We start from the raw sequence: 17,771 nt of genomic DNA, 5'->3' as shown, positions 1-17,771 counted from the left end.
TGCACAGGTACGAGCCAACACACTGACCACTATGCACAGGTACGAGCCAACACACTGACCGCCATGCACAGGTACGAGCCAACACACTGACCGCTATGCGCAGGTACGAGCCAATACACTGACCGCCATGCGCAGGTACGAGCCAACACACTGACCACTATGCGCAGGTACGAGCCAACACACTGACCGCTATGCACAGGTACGAGCCAACACACTGACCGCTATGCGCAGGTACGAGCCAACACACTGACCACTATGCACAGGTACGACCCAACACACTGACCACTATGCGCAGGTACGAGCCAACACACTGACCGCTATGCACAGGTACGAGCCAACACACTGACCGCTATGCGCAGGTACGAGCCAACACACTGACCGCAATGCACAGGTACGACCCAACACACTGACCGCCATGCACAGGTACGACCCAACACACTGACCGCCATGCACAGGTACGACCCAACACACTGACCGCTATGCACAGGTAAGAGCCAACACACTGACCGCTATGCACAGGTAAGAGCCAACACACTGACCGCTATGCACAGGTAAGAGCCAACACACTGACCACTATGCGCATGTACGAGCCAACACACTGACCACTATGCACAGGTACGACCCAACACACTGACCACTATGCACAGGTACGACCCAACACACTGACCACTATGCGCAGGTACGAGCCAACACACTGACCACTATGCACAGGTAAGAGCCAACACACTGACCACTATGCACAGGTAAGAGCCAACACACTGACCACTATGCACAGGTACGACCCAACACACTGACCGCTATGCACAGGTAAGAGCCAACACACTGACCACTATGCACAGGTACGACCCAACACACTGACCACTATGCGCAGGTAAGAGCCAACACACTGACCATTATGCACAGGTAAGAGCCAACACACTGACCACTATGCGCAGGTAAGAGCCAACACACTGACCACTATGCGCAGGTACGAGCCAACACACTGACCACTATGCACAGGTAAGAGCCAACACACTGACCACTATGCACAGGTAAGAGCCAACACACTGACCACTATGCACAGGTACGACCCAACACACTGACCGCTATGCACAGGTAAGAGCCAACACACTGACCACTATGCACAGGTAAGAGCCAACACACTGACCACTATGCACAGGTACGAGCCAACACACTGACCACTATGCACAGGTACGACCCAACACACTGACCACTATGCGCAGGTAAGAGCCAACACACTGACCACTATGCACAGGTAAGAGCCAACACACTGACCACTATGCACAGGTACGACCCAACACACTGACCACTATGCGCAGGTAAGAGCCAACACACTGACAATTATGCACAGGTACGAGCCAACACACTGACCACTATGCGCAGGTACGACCCAACACACTGACCACTATGCACAGGTACGACCCAACACACTGACCACTATGCGCAGGTACGACCCAACACACTGACCGCCATGCGCATGTACGACCCAACACACTGACCACTATGCGCAGGTACGACCCAACACACTGACCGCCATGGGCAGGTACGACCCAACACACTGACCGCCATGCGCAGGTAAGAGCCAACACACTGACCGCCATGCGCAGGTACGACCCAACACACTGACCGCCATGTGCATGTACGACCCAACACACTGACCGCCATGCGCAGGTACGACCCAACACACTGACCGCCATGGGCAGGTACGACCCAACACACTGACCGCCATGCGCGTGTACGACCCAACACACTGACCACTATGCGCAGGTACGACCCAACACACTGACCGCCATGCGCATGTACGACCCAACACACTGACCGCCATGCGCAGGTACGACCCAACACACTGACCGCCATGCGCAGGTAAGAGCCAACACACTGACCGCCATGCGCAGGTACGAGCCAACACACTGACTGTCATGCGCAGGTACGACCCAACACACTGACCGCCATGCACAGGTACGACCCAACACACTGACCGCCATGGGCAGGTACGACCCAACACACTGACCAGTGACCACCTTTCGCAGGTAGGCTTCAGCCCACCACACACTGACCATCATTGAAACATCGACACTGATCCAACATCACAGGTACATGAACGATCTGTAACTCAGAGCCTGCATTGTCTAGCCACAGCCCACCAGCACTGACCACAATATGGCCGATATACAGACGTTACTGGCATCGCCTGACATTGGCTGTGTTTGTGTGGTCAGGCAAGTGAACGAGGGCGTATGGAAGAAGCAGGAGGACTTCCCCAAGCACAGCAGTGAGGACTTCCGTAAGAGTTCTGACTTTGACATGCCCACCAGCCCCCCTCTCAACCTCAGTGACCTGAGGGGCGGCAGCAGCCTGTCAAACTGGAGCCCCCACTCCAGCCACAGCCATAGTCACAGTCACGGTCATGCACACAGCCACCCCTCCTCTGGCCCTCACAGGGACAATCATCCCCCTGTGCCTCACAAGGGCCGGGCCCTGGAAGAGCTGGCCAACCGCGCTGCCGCTGATAAGGCTGTGTCTGTGGAGGTTCGACTGGTAAGGAACCCTTCAATACTCCATTCTAGTGTTTAATCTGTAGTTGTCCTAGTGTTGCATTGGTATGATGATACAGTATGTATAGGTTTTGGAGGAGAGTGTGCGTAGGCATGAGTGAGTCTACAAGTGTGGATGTCTGCACATGTGTGAGTGAGTGTCAGCGGATTCTGCTGAGGGGAGGACGGCTCATAATAAGAGCTGGAACGGAGCGAATGGAATGGTATCAAACACACGGAGACACATGTTTGATGTGTTTGATACCATTCCACTGATTCCGCTCCAGTCATTACCACAAGCCCGTCCTCCCCAATTAAGGTGCCACCAACCTCCTGTGGTGAGTGTGTGTGTGTCTGCGTGTGTATACAATATCCCTCACTGTGCTATATCCCTCTATGGTTCCCGCTCCCCAGGCAGCGGAGCGGGACTGGGAGGAGAAGCGGGCCAGTCTGACCCAGTACAGTGCTCAAGACATCAACCGTCTGCTGGAGGAGACCCAGGCTGAGCTGATGAAGGCCATCCCAGACCTGGACTTTGCCGCCAAGCAGATCAACAAGCCCTCCTCCAACACACCCTCCCAGTCTCAGACCCCCCAGAGTGGGGGAGGGACCCCAGAGCACCGCCCTACCAAGCCCCAGCACGCCACACACAAGCTCTCGGGGAAGGAACCTGGCTCCAGACGTGGTTCTGGTAAGGATACATCAGACCTCTCCTTACCCAACAGAGGGAGCAGTAGACCGGTTTTGATGTACTGATGGGCAGCAGTGTTTTGTCACATACTCAGCTCATGAATGTGTCAGGGTCGGCTGTGGTGCCAGTATGAATGTACTGTGTCTGGTTCTCTAACGGGTGCCCATGGTACTGCCCTGCCTGCCACAGATGCAGAGCAGCTGACAGTGACTCGCTATCGTACAGAGAAGCCCTCGAAGTCGCCCCCTCCCCCACCACCTCGACGCAGCTTCCCATCATCCCCGGCTGGCCTGATCACCCGCAGCGGAGAGATCCTTATCCCCGGCAAGAGCATGAAGGTGACAGAGCATGAGGCATGGATGTATATTCACACAGACACACACACTCACACTCACACTCACACACACACACACACACACACACACACACACACACACACACACACACACACACACACACACACACACACACACACACACACACACACACACACCTCCTGCCTAGTTTCTGATCTCCACTATGTATGTGTGTAAAAGCCGGAGGCAGAGGAGGCAGAAGCACAGAAGCCCCATGTGAAGCTGCGACGGACGGTGTCTGAAAACCCGCGTCCTGCGTCCACCCCTCCCACCATCGCCTCTGGAGACAAGGAGGAGGGAGAGGAGGACAATATTGCTGCTGAACTGGAGGTACTGGTATACCAGCTTTGGAAATAGTGGATTAATAGTGTTTGCAGAGTTTATATAGTATTCGTAGAAGTGGTCCCTGAAGGATTTTAGGTAAGGGTGCAGGGAATGGGAAATGTTACTGAAAAACGACACTTCCTCCGCTTTCCTAATTTTGCCGAGAGCTTGTAGCTACACACACACACACACACACACACACACACACACACACACACACACACACACACACACACACACACACACACACACACACACACACACACACACACACACACACACACACACACACACACACACACACACACACACACACACACACATTCACAACCTTTGTAGGCCTCATTTGCTGGCTGCTTGGTGTGTCCGAGAGGATGGTCAGGTCAAAGCAGCAGGTGCCATATGTCCTCCACACCCCAGGCCTACACACTGGGACAGAGAGCTCCATTCACTGTGGGCCCAGATTACTGCTGATCACACAGTTTAGTCACACACACACAGCGTGTCACCCAGAGCTCACAGACCAACCCAGCCTGGCCACATGGACCCAAATGAAGTGTTGATTTGTGTGTTTGTCTTTCTGATGCCCTGCTGGCCACTTAGTGAAACAATAAATTGGACAGATTTTTTTTTTTTTACTGTCATTTTTGATAGACCCGTTATGATAATTGATCTTGATATTATGGATAACCTTTCCTAATTTAACCATTATTTACATTATTTCAACTGTCCCCTCCCCTCCCTCCTACCCTTCCCCTGGCCAGCTGTTTCAGAGAGCCCCCCTCAGGCTCAGCCACCCCCCTCCCCTGTCCCTGCCCAGTGCCCCCCGCAGCAGGACCAGCGTGCCCCCCTCCAGCCTCGACCTATGGCCCCCAGGGGCCCCATGCACCAAGGTAACGCCCTCCCTGACCTCGCGAGGGCTTGTGTGGACTGCTGCTTCCTGAGACTGCCCTCACCTTCCTTCTCGCCCTCCTTCCTCCTCGAACTAACACTTCCACCCCTCTACCCCCTCCCTCAAATACACACTCCCATGTTCCATCCCTGATCTCTACACCCCTCCCAGAGTACACAGTCCCATCCTCACCTTTTATCTCTACCTGCAGAGTGCTCTCCACAGGGTCTCCTGTCAAACACAGCAGCTGGTCACCAGCACACCGACTGTACAGTGACCCTATTCTGCTTGGTGCTGTAGGGAAAGTAAAGGAGGTTGTACTTTTGTTTTAAATGCAGCCCTTTGGTCCAGCACTCCCCTTGTTCTACACTACCAGAACACACCCCTAAACACACTGTCTCCAGACAACACACTCCCCGATGGAGTGATCACTCTTCCTTACACACAAACACTCCTGTGACTAGTCACTCTCTGTGTTGGTTGCAGTGCTCTGAAGTGCATGGATGTGTGTGTGTTAGAGTGTGCCAGTGTGTGTGTGTGTGTGTGCGTGTGTGTTTACGTGTGTGTGTGTGTGTGTGTGTGTGTGTGTGTGTGTGTGTGTGTGTGTGTGTGTGTGTGTGTGTGTGTGTGTGTGTGTGTGTGTGTGTGTGTGTGTGTGTGTGTGTGTGTGTGTGTGTGTGTGTGTGTATGTGTGTACGTGTGTGTGTACGTGTATGTGTGTGTGAACAGTTGTGAAACTCTAAACTGTGTCTACCAGCTGTCTAGAGCATCGTTGGACTGCTCTGGCCTACAGTGGAAGCAGGGCAGCTCAGAATGCACTGCCAGCATACTGGCATCACACTCACAGGTTAGTGCCCTAATGAGAAGTATTTTAGAACCAGTCAATTACCATTACACTGTTTAGCAAACAATCCTATTTTATCTTATTGAATGTATGATGGAATATTCCTTCTATTCACCCATTTTGTTTAACAGGCACAGAGCATGGCCCTTCCTGGTTCGTCCTTCTCTCCTGTCCCCCGGATTGTGCTGACAGAGTGTGTGTCAGTTTCACCCTCTCCCTCAGAAGGCTTTGTCAGAGACTTGACACAAGACCATCAGATGTCCCCAACAGTGGGCCAGTCCCAGAGTAAGACTGCTCCTCCCCAGACAGTCCCCAAGATCCAGCAGGTCTCTAAGGGGAAGGATCCCGTCAGCCAGCCCCAGAGGAAGCCCTCTCGGCGGGGGGGGCTGAGAATCCTGGAGTCCTTTGAGAAGAAGGAAGAGAGGGAAGAGAGAGAAGAGCTGTCCTTGGTGCTGACTGAGCTGGGGGTGATGGTGATGTCACCCTCGGAGGCCCAGAAGCTCAGCAGGACCTGGGGAGAGGCTCTACAGACACTGACCATCCCACCTCAGCCTTCAGAGGGAAGCACTGAAACCCGTCTGTGTGGGGCTCCACTACTTGTACTCTTCAGGGAGACTGTGACGGTCAGAGAGGCCTACAGGAAGCTGCAGTTACTGCTGGGCAGGGAGGAGGACACAGGGTCATCCAAGGTGGTCCCCAAGCCCAGAGCACAATCTTCTCACAGCAGCCTGAGCAGCAGCCCCAGTACCCTGGGTTCCAAGATAACTCTCTCCCCTGAGCAGCAGGACTCTCTGAGAGAGGCTCTGAGGAGAGGGGTGGAGACAGGGGCCAGGAACCTGACACTCCCTCACAGCACTGGAACAAAGAGCATTCTAGCCACCCTTCCGGAGCCCAGTCAGGACTCTGCAGAAGCAGCAGTGAAACCCAAAGGGTCTGCAGGGTGTGAGGAGAGCCAGGCCAGGGAAGAACAGGGTCTGAACCCCTGGAACCAAGGAGAGGACATTAGGAGCAGCACCTACAGGAGGCTGGACAGCCTGGATGAAACCATCCGCGAGCTGGAGAACACCCTGCTGGAGCTCAGTGGCCACCCCACCACAGTGCACCTCTCCCCCCCCACACCCCCCACTGACACTGCCTTGCCAGAGGCTCCAGACCCAGCCCAGACGCCTGGCACCAGCACCCCAGAGACCAAGAAGCCCCCAGTCCCACCCAAGCCCAAACCCTGCTACACTCCTGCCACAATGACCAAGGTCTATAACGTGCACCCCTGCATAGACTCTGCTCTTTAGAGGGCACTCACTTCTCTCTATCCTCTTCTGTCTTTTTGGCTTTAAGTGTTGGGGTTGCTGTTTCTGCTGAAGCAGAAGCTTTATCTTGTCTTCCTCCTATTGACTTCAGAGGGAATCTGACAGCACGTAAATGACCAACCTCACATGGAGTTGTACCTCACACCTCCGTTGAACCTCTCAACCTGCCAATTCCCACGTAGAAGTAATCTGTCGTCTGCTCCCTGTGAAAACGGGTAGATTTTGGCAGTCCAAAGGCTTTAAATCTTAAATCTGTTCAACTCAAAGGGGCCTGCAGCAGATGCTCTCCTTCTCTGTACTGTGATTAGTTATGTGGTGCTACTCTCCACTTGGAGACGGGTTGTTCATTGTCTTTTCATTGATCTTCTGTTTCTACTCTGTAAACCAGGGCAAGTCCAATCTCTGCTGCAATAAACTGTCATTTCTCTTTCACTCCCCTCTTTATTTCCCCCCTCTCTTCACGTCTTTGTCTTGCCTTTGTCCTTTGCTGCTTCTCTCGTCTCTGTAATCAATTACCAGTTACCTGCATCATCAACTATTATAGCTTTACCTTGACCTTTCTTTCGGCTTATCGACAAACGAAACGTTCAGACTTGTTTACAAATTGGCCTGAAACTGAGTACAGACACACACTGCTGTTTTCATTATCCCATAGTAAATCATTAGCATAGGGCAGACCAGACCTCGGAGGGCTCATTGCATGCTGGGAGTCGGAGTTTGTCATTTCACCTTTAGGTCAACACTCCTTGTAAAGCTCCCAAAATGAAATACATGGTTGAGTAATGCTGATAGATAGAGAGTTAGAGACAGACAGGTGAAGAGGTAGACTATAGCATGGACCACCATGTTGTCTCAGTGTGTACATAGACTTTCATTCAGTCCAACTGCAGTGGAATGCCAAGCTACAGTGGGGCTGACTGTCAGGGATCGTTTCTCCTTTCGGCCATTCAGCTGGAGAAACAGGTCCCGTGGGCTTGACGTGGGGTTGGTGTGGAGTTGCAGCGTTTTCACGCCTTGTTGCATCACTCTCAATACTGTAACCACCACTGCCTTTAACTGGGTCTCATTAGGCCAATCAGATCCTTCACCCAGGTTCCCTACTCTACCCCTGAATGATTCATATTAGCATACCATACTGGGCGCTCCGTCTCCTGTAATCATATGCACTGCCTTTCCTCTTAGCCAATGTGCATGTGTGGAGGGGGTTGGGGAGTAGATAGGATGTGAGTGTTGGAGTGAGTGAGTGCGTATTTGCTTTTTGCATATTAGAGGCAGAGAAAATGGTTGAGCAGACGACATCATATGATGAGCCCCCGGTGCAGCCATGCTAAGCAACACCACTTTGAATTTCCCATTTCCATATTCACCTGTTTGTCAGATCTTCTGCAGCCAGTGTGTAGTGATATATTGAAAGTCAGTGGGGCGGATAGCAGAGAGTTGTTTCAGCGAGGCTTTAGTGAGCACCCTGATCTTAGGGCTTTCAGCAGCCGGCGGGCATACTGGGTGAGAGCTTCTATTGAGTTGGTATATGTCTGATTAAAAGGAATGAAATGTAAATCTGTTCGTGCTCTGTGGCACTAAAACTCACGTCTCTCCCCTCTTCTCCTCTCCTTGTCTCCTTCTCCAGGGAGGCAACAGCTCTTCAGCTGTGGGTAAAGTCCACTCCTCGGCTGCCTCCAGACTGAAGCACCTGCAGCAGAGCAGCATAGAGAAGACCAAAACTGGCAAGAGGGAAGACTTCCTCAAGGGCCAGCAGCAGGTACTGTATTCTAGTGAGACTGATCATCTACTACTGACTGCCCCTACCTAACTGACCACACACCTCAATCTTCTGCACAAGGTAGCCTATTCCACTGTTGTATTAGTGTACCCCCATATCTTGGTGTGACTTCTTAATCCATAGACCGTCGATGGATTAGCCAGAGCCAATAGTACTACAAGGGTCTTGTTTGATAAAGGGCATATAGATAGTGTATGGAATAGATAGTGTGGTGCACCAGGGCACCTGAAGGTCTTGAAGGATGTTGGGTTATAAATTGGGAGATGCAAGTGGCCCAGGGGAGACGGGGAAATGGAACTGTTCAGGCGTGTCAGAACAAAGTCAAGCTGAGAGAGAACTTTCTTCTCTAGTGCTGGCAGGAGTCATGTCAATGAAATAAGCTTTAATGTCAATGTTATTTGAAAAATACCGGAGCACCGAAGTGCACCTAAACCCTCTCTCCACGCTAAAAATACTTTGATTGGGAATTCAGAGAGGGAGCCATTCATGTGAATCAAGAGAGAGAGGGGGGGGGGGGTGCGTGAGAGAGAGAGAGAGAGAGAGAGAGAGAGAGAGAGAGAGAGAGAGAGAGAGAGAGAGAGAGAGAGAGAGAGAGAGAGAGAGAGAGAGAGAGAGAGAGAGAGAGAGAGAGTGTGTTATGAGACTGGGCTGACAAGTAGCTATATAGGTAAACATGGGAGGAATCTCTAATTCCCTTGTCTCCCAATGTAGGCTGAGGCTAATCAGTACCCAGTTGTGTCAGTGCAATCACTGATGATTCAATATGAAGAGCACAGTGCTTCCCCCCAGTGTGCTCCCTTCAGCTCTCGCTCGCTTTCTCTCTCTTCCTCCATTTTATTCACTCACTCCTTCCTTACTGCACAATCTTTTTCATCCCTATTATTTCTTGTTCTCTCAATTTTGCCATCTCTCTTTCCCCACCTCTGTCTTTCTCTCTCTCCCCCTGTGTGTCTTTCTTTCCCCACCTTTATCTTCCTCTCTCTCCCCCTGTGTGTCTCTCGTTCCCTCCCTCTGCTTCCCTGTTTCTGGAAAGCTGTAGGGGTGGAGCGGCCTCCTTCTAGCCCACTGAGAGGAAAATGAATCCCATTATTTCAGTATGAGGACACAGGATCTCAGCGTGCTCCCTTTGTCCACAGACTGTTGCAAACAATTACACTGAAAACAGGCTGTGTGAAAACACCATCCCCTCGCCCAAAGAAGGAGAGATGTTCAAGACAATCTCTCTCAGAGTCGGCACCAAGCCATAAGTTAAGAGAGCGCCAACAACAACAGTAACAAAGACATTACTAAACCCATTTCAGAGCATTTTGAATCAACATATGACTTCAATCGCGGAAGTCAATCTCCCCACTACTCAATGACTGACCGGCTGTTTGTATTGACATAACATGCCATGGATGTCTGTCGTCTCTCATTACTCCACCTCAACACTGTCAGATGCCTACCTATACTATACTGCCTAGGGTACTGTGCCAGCCAGGTGCCCATCCACCCACCATAATAATTGACCCATAGAGCTTTAAGGTGCCCCCCTAGTTTCATCACTCCCATAGAGTTGTAAGTTAGTAGCCCTCTCCCATAGAGTTGTAAGTCAGTTTCCTCACTCCCATAGAGTTGTAAGTCAGTTTCCTCACTTCCATAGAGTTGTAAGTTAGTAGCCCCACTCCCATAGAGTTGTAAGTTAGTTTCCTCACTCCCATAGAGTTGTTGGTTAGTTTCCCCACTCCCGTAAAGTTGTTGGTTAGTTTCCCCACTCACATAGAGTTGTAAGTCAGTTTCCTCACTCCCATAGAGTTGTTGGTTAGTTTCCCCACTCCCGTAAAGTTGTTGGTTAGTTTCCCCACTCCCATAGAGTTGTAAGTCAGTTTCCTCACTCCCATAGAGTTGTAAGTCAGTTTCCTCACTTCCATAGAGTTGTAAGTTAGTAGCCCCACTCCCATAGAGTTGTAAGTTAGTTTCCTCACTCCCATAGAGTTGTTGGTTAGTTTCCCCACTCCCGTAAAGTTGTTGGTTAGTTTCCCCACTCCCATAGAGTTGTAAGTCAGTTTCCTCACTCCCATAGAGTTGTTGGTTAGTTTCCCCACTCCCGTAAAGTTGTTGGTTAGTTTCCCCACTCCCATAGAGTTGTAAGTCAGTTTCCTCACTCCCATAGAGTTGTAAGTCAGTTTCCTCACTTCCATAGAGTTGTAAGTTAGTAGCCCCACTCCCATAGAGTTGTAAGTTAGTTGTCCCCCTCCCATAAAGTTGTTGGTTAGTTTCCCCACTCCCATAGAGTTGTTGGTTAGTTTCCCCACTCCCATAGAGTTGTAAGTCAGTTTCCTCACTCCCATAGAGTTGTAAGTCAGTTTCCTCACTTCCATAGAGTTGTAAGTTAGTAGCCCCACTCCCATAGAGTTGTAAGTTAGTTGTCCCCCTCCCATAAAGTTGTTGGTTAGTTTCCCCACTCCCATAAAGCTGTTGGTTAGTTTCCCCACTCCCATAGAGTTGTTGGTTAGTTTCCCCACTCCCATAAAGTTGTTGGTTAGTTTCCCCACTCCCATAGAGTTGTTGGTTAGTTTCCCCACTCCCATAGAGTTGTTGGTTAGTTGTCCCCCTCCCATAAAGTTGTTGGTTAGTTTCCCCACTCCCATAAAGTTGTTGGTTAGTTTCCCCACTCCCATAAAGTTGTTGGTTAGTTTCCCCACTCCCATAAAGTTGTTGGTTAGTTTCCCCACTCCCATAGAGTTGTTGGTTAGTTTCCCCACTCCCATAAAGTTGTAAGTTAGTTGTCCCCCTCCCATAGAGCTGTTGGTTAGTTTCCCCACTCCCATAGAGTTGTAAGTTAGTTGTCCCCCTCCCATAGAGCTGTTGGTTAGTTTCCCCACTCCCATAAAGTTGTTGGTTAGTTTCCCCACTCCCATGGAGTTGTAAGTTAGTTGTCCCCCTCCCATAGAGTTGTTGGTTAGTTTCCCCACTCCCATAAAGTTGTTGGTTAGTTTCCCCACTCCCATAGAGTTGTTGGTTAGTTTCCCCACTCCCATAAAGTTGTAAGTTAGTTGTCCCCCTCCCATAGAGCTGTTGGTTAGTTTCCCCACTCCCATAGAGTTGTTGGTTAGTTTCCCCACTCCCATAGAGTTGTAAGTTAGTTGTCCCCCTCCCATAGAGTTGTTGGTTAGTTTCCCCACTCCCATAAAGTTGTTGGTTAGTTTCCCCACTCCCATAGAGTTGTAAGTTAGTTGTCCCCCTCCCATAGAGCTGATGGTTAGTTTCCCCACTCCCATAAAGTTGTTGGTTAGTTTCCCCACTCCCATAAAGTTGTTGGTTAGTTTCCCCACTCCCATAAAGTTGTTGGTTAGTTTCCCCACTCCCATAAAGTTGTTGGTTAGTTTCCCCACTCCCATAAAGTTGTTGGTTAGTTTCCCCACTCCCATAAAGTTGTTGGTTAGTTTCCCCACTCCCATAGAGTTGTAAGTTAGTTGTCCCCCTCCCATAAAGCTGTTGGTTAGTTTCCCCACTCCCATAAAGTTGTTGGTTAGTTTCCCCACTCCCATAGAGCTGTTGGTTAGTTTCCCCACTCCCATAGAGTTGTTGGTTAGTTTCCCCACTCCCATAAAGTTGTTGGTTAGTTTCCCCACTCCCATAGAGTTGTTGGTTAGTTTCCCCACTCCCATAAAGTTGTTGGTTAGTTTCCCCACTCCCATAAAGTTGTTGGTTAGTTTCCCAACTCCCATAGAGTTGTAAGTTAGTTGTCCCCCTCCCATAAAGCTGTTGGTTAGTTTCCCCACTCCCATAAAGTTGTTGGTTAGTTTCCCCACTCCCATAGAGCTGTTGGTTAGTTTCCCCACTCCCATAGAGTTGTTGGTTAGTTTCCCCACTCCCATAAAGTTGTTGGTTAGTTTCCCCACTCCCATAGAGCTGTTGGTTAGTTTCCCCACTCCCATAGAGTTGTTGGTTAGTTTCCCCACTCCCATAAAGTTGTTGGTTAGTTTCCCCACTCCCATAAAGTTGTTGGTTAGTTTCCCCACTCCCATAAAGTTGTTGGTTAGTTTCCCCACTCCCATAAAGTTGTTGGTTAGTTTCCCCACTCCCATAAAGTTGTTGGTTAGTTTCCCCACTCCCATAAAGTTGTTGGTTAGTTTCCCCACTCCCATAGAGTTGTAAGTTAGTTGTCCCCCTCCCATAAAGTTGTTGGTTAGTTTCCCCACTCCCATAAAGTTGTTGGTTAGTTTCCCCACTCCCATAAAGTTGTTGGTTAGTTTCCCCACTCCCATAAAGTTGTTGGTTAGTTTCCCCACTCCCATAAAGTTGTTGGTTAGTTTCCCCACTCCCATAGAGTTGTAAGTTAGTTGTCCCCCTCCCATAAAGCTGTTGGTTAGTTTCCCCACTCCCATAGAGTTGTTGGTTAGTTTCCCCACTCCCATAAAGTTGTTGGTTAGTTTCCCCACTCCCATAGAGTTGTAAGTTAGTTGTCCCCCTCCCATAGAGCTGATGGTTAGTTTCCCCACTCCCATAAAGTTGTTGGTTAGTTTCCCCACTCCCATAAAGTTGTTGGTTAGTTTCCCCACTCCCATAAAGTTGTTGGTTAGTTTCCCCACTCCCATAAAGTTGTTGGTTAGTTTCCCCACTCCCATAAAGTTGTTGGTTAGTTTCCCCACTCCCATAAAGCTGTTGGTTAGTTTCCCCACTCCCATAGAGTTGTAAGTTAGTTGTCCCCCTCCCATAGAGCTGTTGGTTAGTTTCCCCACTCCCATAAAGTTGTTGGTTAGTTTCCCCACTCCCATAAAGTTGTTGGTTAGTTTCCCCACTCCCATAAAGTTGTTGGTTAGTTTCCCCACTCCCATAAAGCTGTTGGTTAGTTTCCCCACTCCCATAGAGTTGTAAGTTAGTTGTCCCCCTCCCATAGAGCTGTTGGTTAGTTTCCCCACTCCCATAAAGTTGTTGGTTAGTTTCCCCACTCCCATAGAGTTGTAAGTTAGTTGTCCCCCTCCCATAGAGCTGTTGGTTAGTTTCCCCACTCCCATAGAGTTGTAAGTTAGTTTCCCCACTCCCATAGAGTTGTTGGTTAGTTTCCCCACTCCCATAGAGTTGTAAGTTAGTTGTCCCCCTCCCATAGAGCTGTTGGTTAGTTTCCCCACTCCCATAGAGTTGTAAGTTAGTTGTCCCCCTCCCATAGAGCTGTTGGTTAGTTTCCCCACTCCCATAGAGTTGTAAGTTAGTAGCCCCACTCCCTACTGATGCTGTTGTTTTGACTCACACCCACCCAGACATGCCCACCATGGGTGTCCTCTCTACTGGAGCCACAGCTGAAGGTAAAGAGATCTCTTCTCCCCTCCCCAGAGATGACCCCTCAACCCAAACTCCTACACTGACCCTCTCTCTCTCTGGTCATCACTCTTTCCTTTCATCTTCCTATCGTTTCTCTGTTTGTCTCTTTTCTGCTTCTGTCCTCAGTGGTGTTATGAATTGACGTTATCGGTGGTGCGAAAGTTTTCATCCTTGTGTTATCTGTCTGTACTGTGTGTTATCTTTATGTGTGTGTGTGTGTGAGACTGAACAGTGCATTGTGAGATGATACTCAGTGCCGTTGTGCCAGCGCTTGTTGTTAGGCACTGCTACAGTACCAGGAGACGTCAGAGCGTTCCAGGCGGGAGAGGATTTTTTAAATCACTGAGCTGTTATAAGAACAGGCAGTTCAAAGCCACCATTTCGCTCCGTTGGCCTTTGGCGCAGATCAAGGAGGACATGACAATGTGAATCATTTTCATACCACAATCCTCGATTTCCATTTCCCATTTCGCTTCTTATTACTTCTGGCTGGGAAGCAGGCTAGTCAAGCGGGGGGCCGGTTAAGGCCAGTCCCACGACACAGTGTTTTGGCAGGCAGCTCTGAGCTTCCGGAGATGAGAGGAGGCTATCTTACCGCACTAACAGAGCAGAATAAATGTTGCGGTAGCAAGGCTTGAGAGAGAGGAGAGAGAGAGGGTGTCCTCAGGCAGAAGGAACAGCCCCTCTCCCTGGGGGCAGACAGCAGCACCAGAGTTACTGGAGCACCAGCCAACACAGCAGGTGAAAGCCTCACAGGCCACACAACACGCACCTGCTGTCCAACCAACCACACAGACCGAATCCCCTATGTCTCCACACTAACACCCTCCAACCACTCAACATGCAGGGCAGAGTAGAAACCTCTCAGAAATAGTGGGTTGCCTTTATTCAGGAACATTGTGGAAGAGAACTTTTGACATATCTATGTACAAGAGTTATTCAAGAGCAAATGATTTGCTATCCTGGATTTAATCAAAGTCACCTCTAAATAAACGATGACCTTCGGTATAAAACCTGGTATGCAGAGTTATTGCTCTCTCCCAGTGTCTGTCTGACTGAGGATACAGAGTTGGGACAGTTACATCCAACTCTTCCTTCAGGTTACACCTCTCATCCCCCAGCCACAAGCACAGATGTCTAGACAGGTGTCATCAGCCAGTGGCACTGATGTAGGAGTGATCACAGAGTCGGGGACCCTCACACACTCGTGCTCTGGCATAGCTCTGTTAGCGTTTGGCACTGCCTGTCTTCTGCTAATGCCCTGGCACTGCTACTTGCCTCCAGCCATCCTCTATGAGAGAGACTGAATGCTGGCAGACTGCATTTACAGAGAATACACCCCCTGTACTGTATAATGTGTACAGCGCTACCACAATGTCTCACTGCCAACACAGCGCCATCTACTGGTGTACTCAAGCATCACACAAAGGGAAATATGCGTGATGCTGTTCATTTAATGTGTTTTGCATTTTTAATGACTCGGAGGTCCATTAAAAAAACGGTCAAAACAGTAATGGACAACAGCAGTGTAACCCCTGTACACTTCTGTTACATTTTCACTTCAGACTGTTGGTATCATAATACAAAAAAAAGATGTAATGTCCCATTCTGTGTATTTGGCACTCTTGGCTAGCATCAACATCAGCTGATACTAACCTGAATTTCCTGTGTTTGTCTCTTGTTCTCATCTCACCCCTCCTCCCTCACACCCCACCTCTCACCCCTCCTTCCTCACCCCACCCTGCCTGTGCCTCTCTACACCACCTGTTCCTGGGGCGCCACCACCACCTCACCCACCACCCTGTCACCTGTGTGATCCTCCTGGGCCATCCTGTACCACCCGGCCCACCCCTCCACCTGCGCCTCTGTGACCTCTGACCCTGCACAGTGAGTGAGGGACCAGCCTGTGCCCCGTGCCTGTCCTCTCCAGACTCCTCCTCAGCACCAACCACCTGACTACAGAGCTGCATCTGACCCCCCACCCCATCCCCTGCTACTCCTAGTCCACGCCCTTAAGTCTCTGACTCCTGTACCCTCTCAAGTCCTACATTGACCCCACAATGCACAAGATATCTACCACTCTCCCCTTGGTGTGTTTGTGTGTGTGTTCTGTATGTTTGTGTGTGCGCATGTCTGTGTGAATGGAAGGGTGCAGTCGGGGACCACTACCAACTATATGACTGTACTCTCTTCTTTCATTTCTCTTTTTCCCCCTGAAACCTCTACAATTTTCCCCAATTCTCCATGTTCCTCCTCCTGTTCCTCCTGTTCCTGGTCTGTCCCTGGGTCTGACCCGTAGGCCCATGGGAACAGCAGCAGCAGTATTGAGCCCCTCCTGTCAGGCACCAAAGCTGCCAGTTTCTCCGGCCGCCTGTCCTCCTCCAGTTCGGCCTCGACTGTGTTCGCCCCGGGTCTGAGGAAGTATCCCCAGGAGGGGGCGCTGTCTTCCCTGACAGCCTCCTCCAGCCAGGCCAAAGCCCTGCTGGCCAGCCTGTCAGCCTCCAGCCTGAGCGCCGAGGCCCTGCTCCTCTCCTCCACCTTCCGCCAACACCGCCTCCTCCGCGAGCAGCAGCGCGCCTCCTCCCTGCCCCTGCCCAACGGCCGCTCCTCCAACTCCACCACCACCTCAACCACCACCTCCTCTTCCTCCTCCTCCACCTCCCCCACCTCCACCACCTCCACCCCCTCCTCCTCGCCCTCCTCCCCGACCGCCCTGACCTCCCTCAACCTCTCCTCCGTGGGGCTCAAGCCCAGCGGCCGCAGCCTGCAGTATTCCGGCTCCAACAGCTACAAGGAGCGTGGCAGCAAGACCCTGCCCAAGCCTGTCTCCCTTAGCAACTCACAGTGAAGTACAAGAGGATGGATGAGAGGAGGAAGAGGAGGAGGAGCGCAATCAAAGCACCATCACATGCCAAGAAATGAAGAGGAAAACAAGCACACTAGCCCCGCCCTCAATGCCAAGAGTTATATGCAGCAACACATATCAGTGGGGAGTTCCCCAGAGTTGACTTTCTGAGTGTCACTTTGCTGCCCTTGGTCTCAGTCCAGCAGCCAGAATCTTCACATATCTATAATTATACAGTACAAGAGTTGATGGTGGTTCCTCTCTGGCTCTCCCACTCAGTAGTACTGACAGTTCCCAAGACCCCCAGAGAGCGAGTTCAAAGATGGGCCTCGGCCTCCTCTCCCTCCCACCGCCTAGTCTGGTCTGGTCCGGTCTGATCTGGTCTGGGTGGACAGAAAAACAGTGCCAGTCCTTTATGAACCCTCAGTTTGTCATCACACCATTTGCCAAATCTTACTGGATGGAACCTAAGTGGAGTAGATGTGATATCTAGACTGTGACTTATATTATACAGAGTAGAATTGCAATAATCAACGAGTACAGTGCAGTAGTCGTATGTGTTCAGAGTTATAGCAGTCGTATTCCATCACCTGGCACAATGTGAATCTGTAGAGACAAACAAAGCTAAACCAACATGGTGGTTTCCATTCTGAGACAGTTTTCTGTTTGTTCCTTTCTTTATTTCAGACTTATTGCATCGCCTGTGTAGAAGTCGTAACTGGTGCTATAGTTCTCCCTGTTTTGTAAAGAGTTTACATGAATGAAACGGCTCCCATTCAATGTGACTGTACATTCCACTGTTTATCTAATGCTACATCCCTGGAGTGGCTTAAGGCTTCTTCTCTCCGGCATCTGATGCCATTCTTACCCTCGTTCTCTATGGCCCCACTATTA

At 50.5% G+C, this 17,771-nt stretch overlaps 1 protein-coding gene across 1 annotated transcript in view; it reads left to right on the top strand.

The window, feature by feature from the left end:
• LOC120033972 (SRC kinase signaling inhibitor 1-like) overlaps nt 1-16,346 on the top strand; it is a 49,630-nt gene extending 33,284 nt beyond the window's left edge. The window contains exons 13-22 of the mRNA XM_038980372.1: nt 2,220-2,538; nt 2,949-3,225; nt 3,415-3,563; nt 3,762-3,911; nt 4,670-4,798; nt 5,009-5,070; nt 5,527-5,644; nt 5,773-6,891; nt 8,576-8,707; nt 15,921-16,346. Of these exons, the coding sequence (XP_038836300.1) occupies nt 2,220-2,538; nt 2,949-3,225; nt 3,415-3,563; nt 3,762-3,911; nt 4,670-4,798; nt 5,009-5,070; nt 5,527-5,644; nt 5,773-6,891; nt 8,576-8,707; nt 15,921-15,923 (2,458 nt within the window). The 3' untranslated portion in view covers nt 15,924-16,346. The remainder of the gene's footprint in view (nt 1-2,219; nt 2,539-2,948; nt 3,226-3,414; nt 3,564-3,761; nt 3,912-4,669; nt 4,799-5,008; nt 5,071-5,526; nt 5,645-5,772; nt 6,892-8,575; nt 8,708-15,920) is intronic.
• The last annotated feature ends 1,425 nt before the right edge of the window (nt 16,347-17,771 follow it).

The sequence above is a fragment of the Salvelinus namaycush genome, chromosome 41 (assembly GCF_016432855.1).
Source record: "Salvelinus namaycush isolate Seneca chromosome 41, SaNama_1.0, whole genome shotgun sequence".
In the NCBI taxonomy this organism is placed as follows: domain Eukaryota; kingdom Metazoa; phylum Chordata; class Actinopteri; order Salmoniformes; family Salmonidae; genus Salvelinus; species Salvelinus namaycush.
Note: the sequence above shows the minus strand (reverse complement) of the source record. Positions and strands in the feature narration are given on the sequence as shown.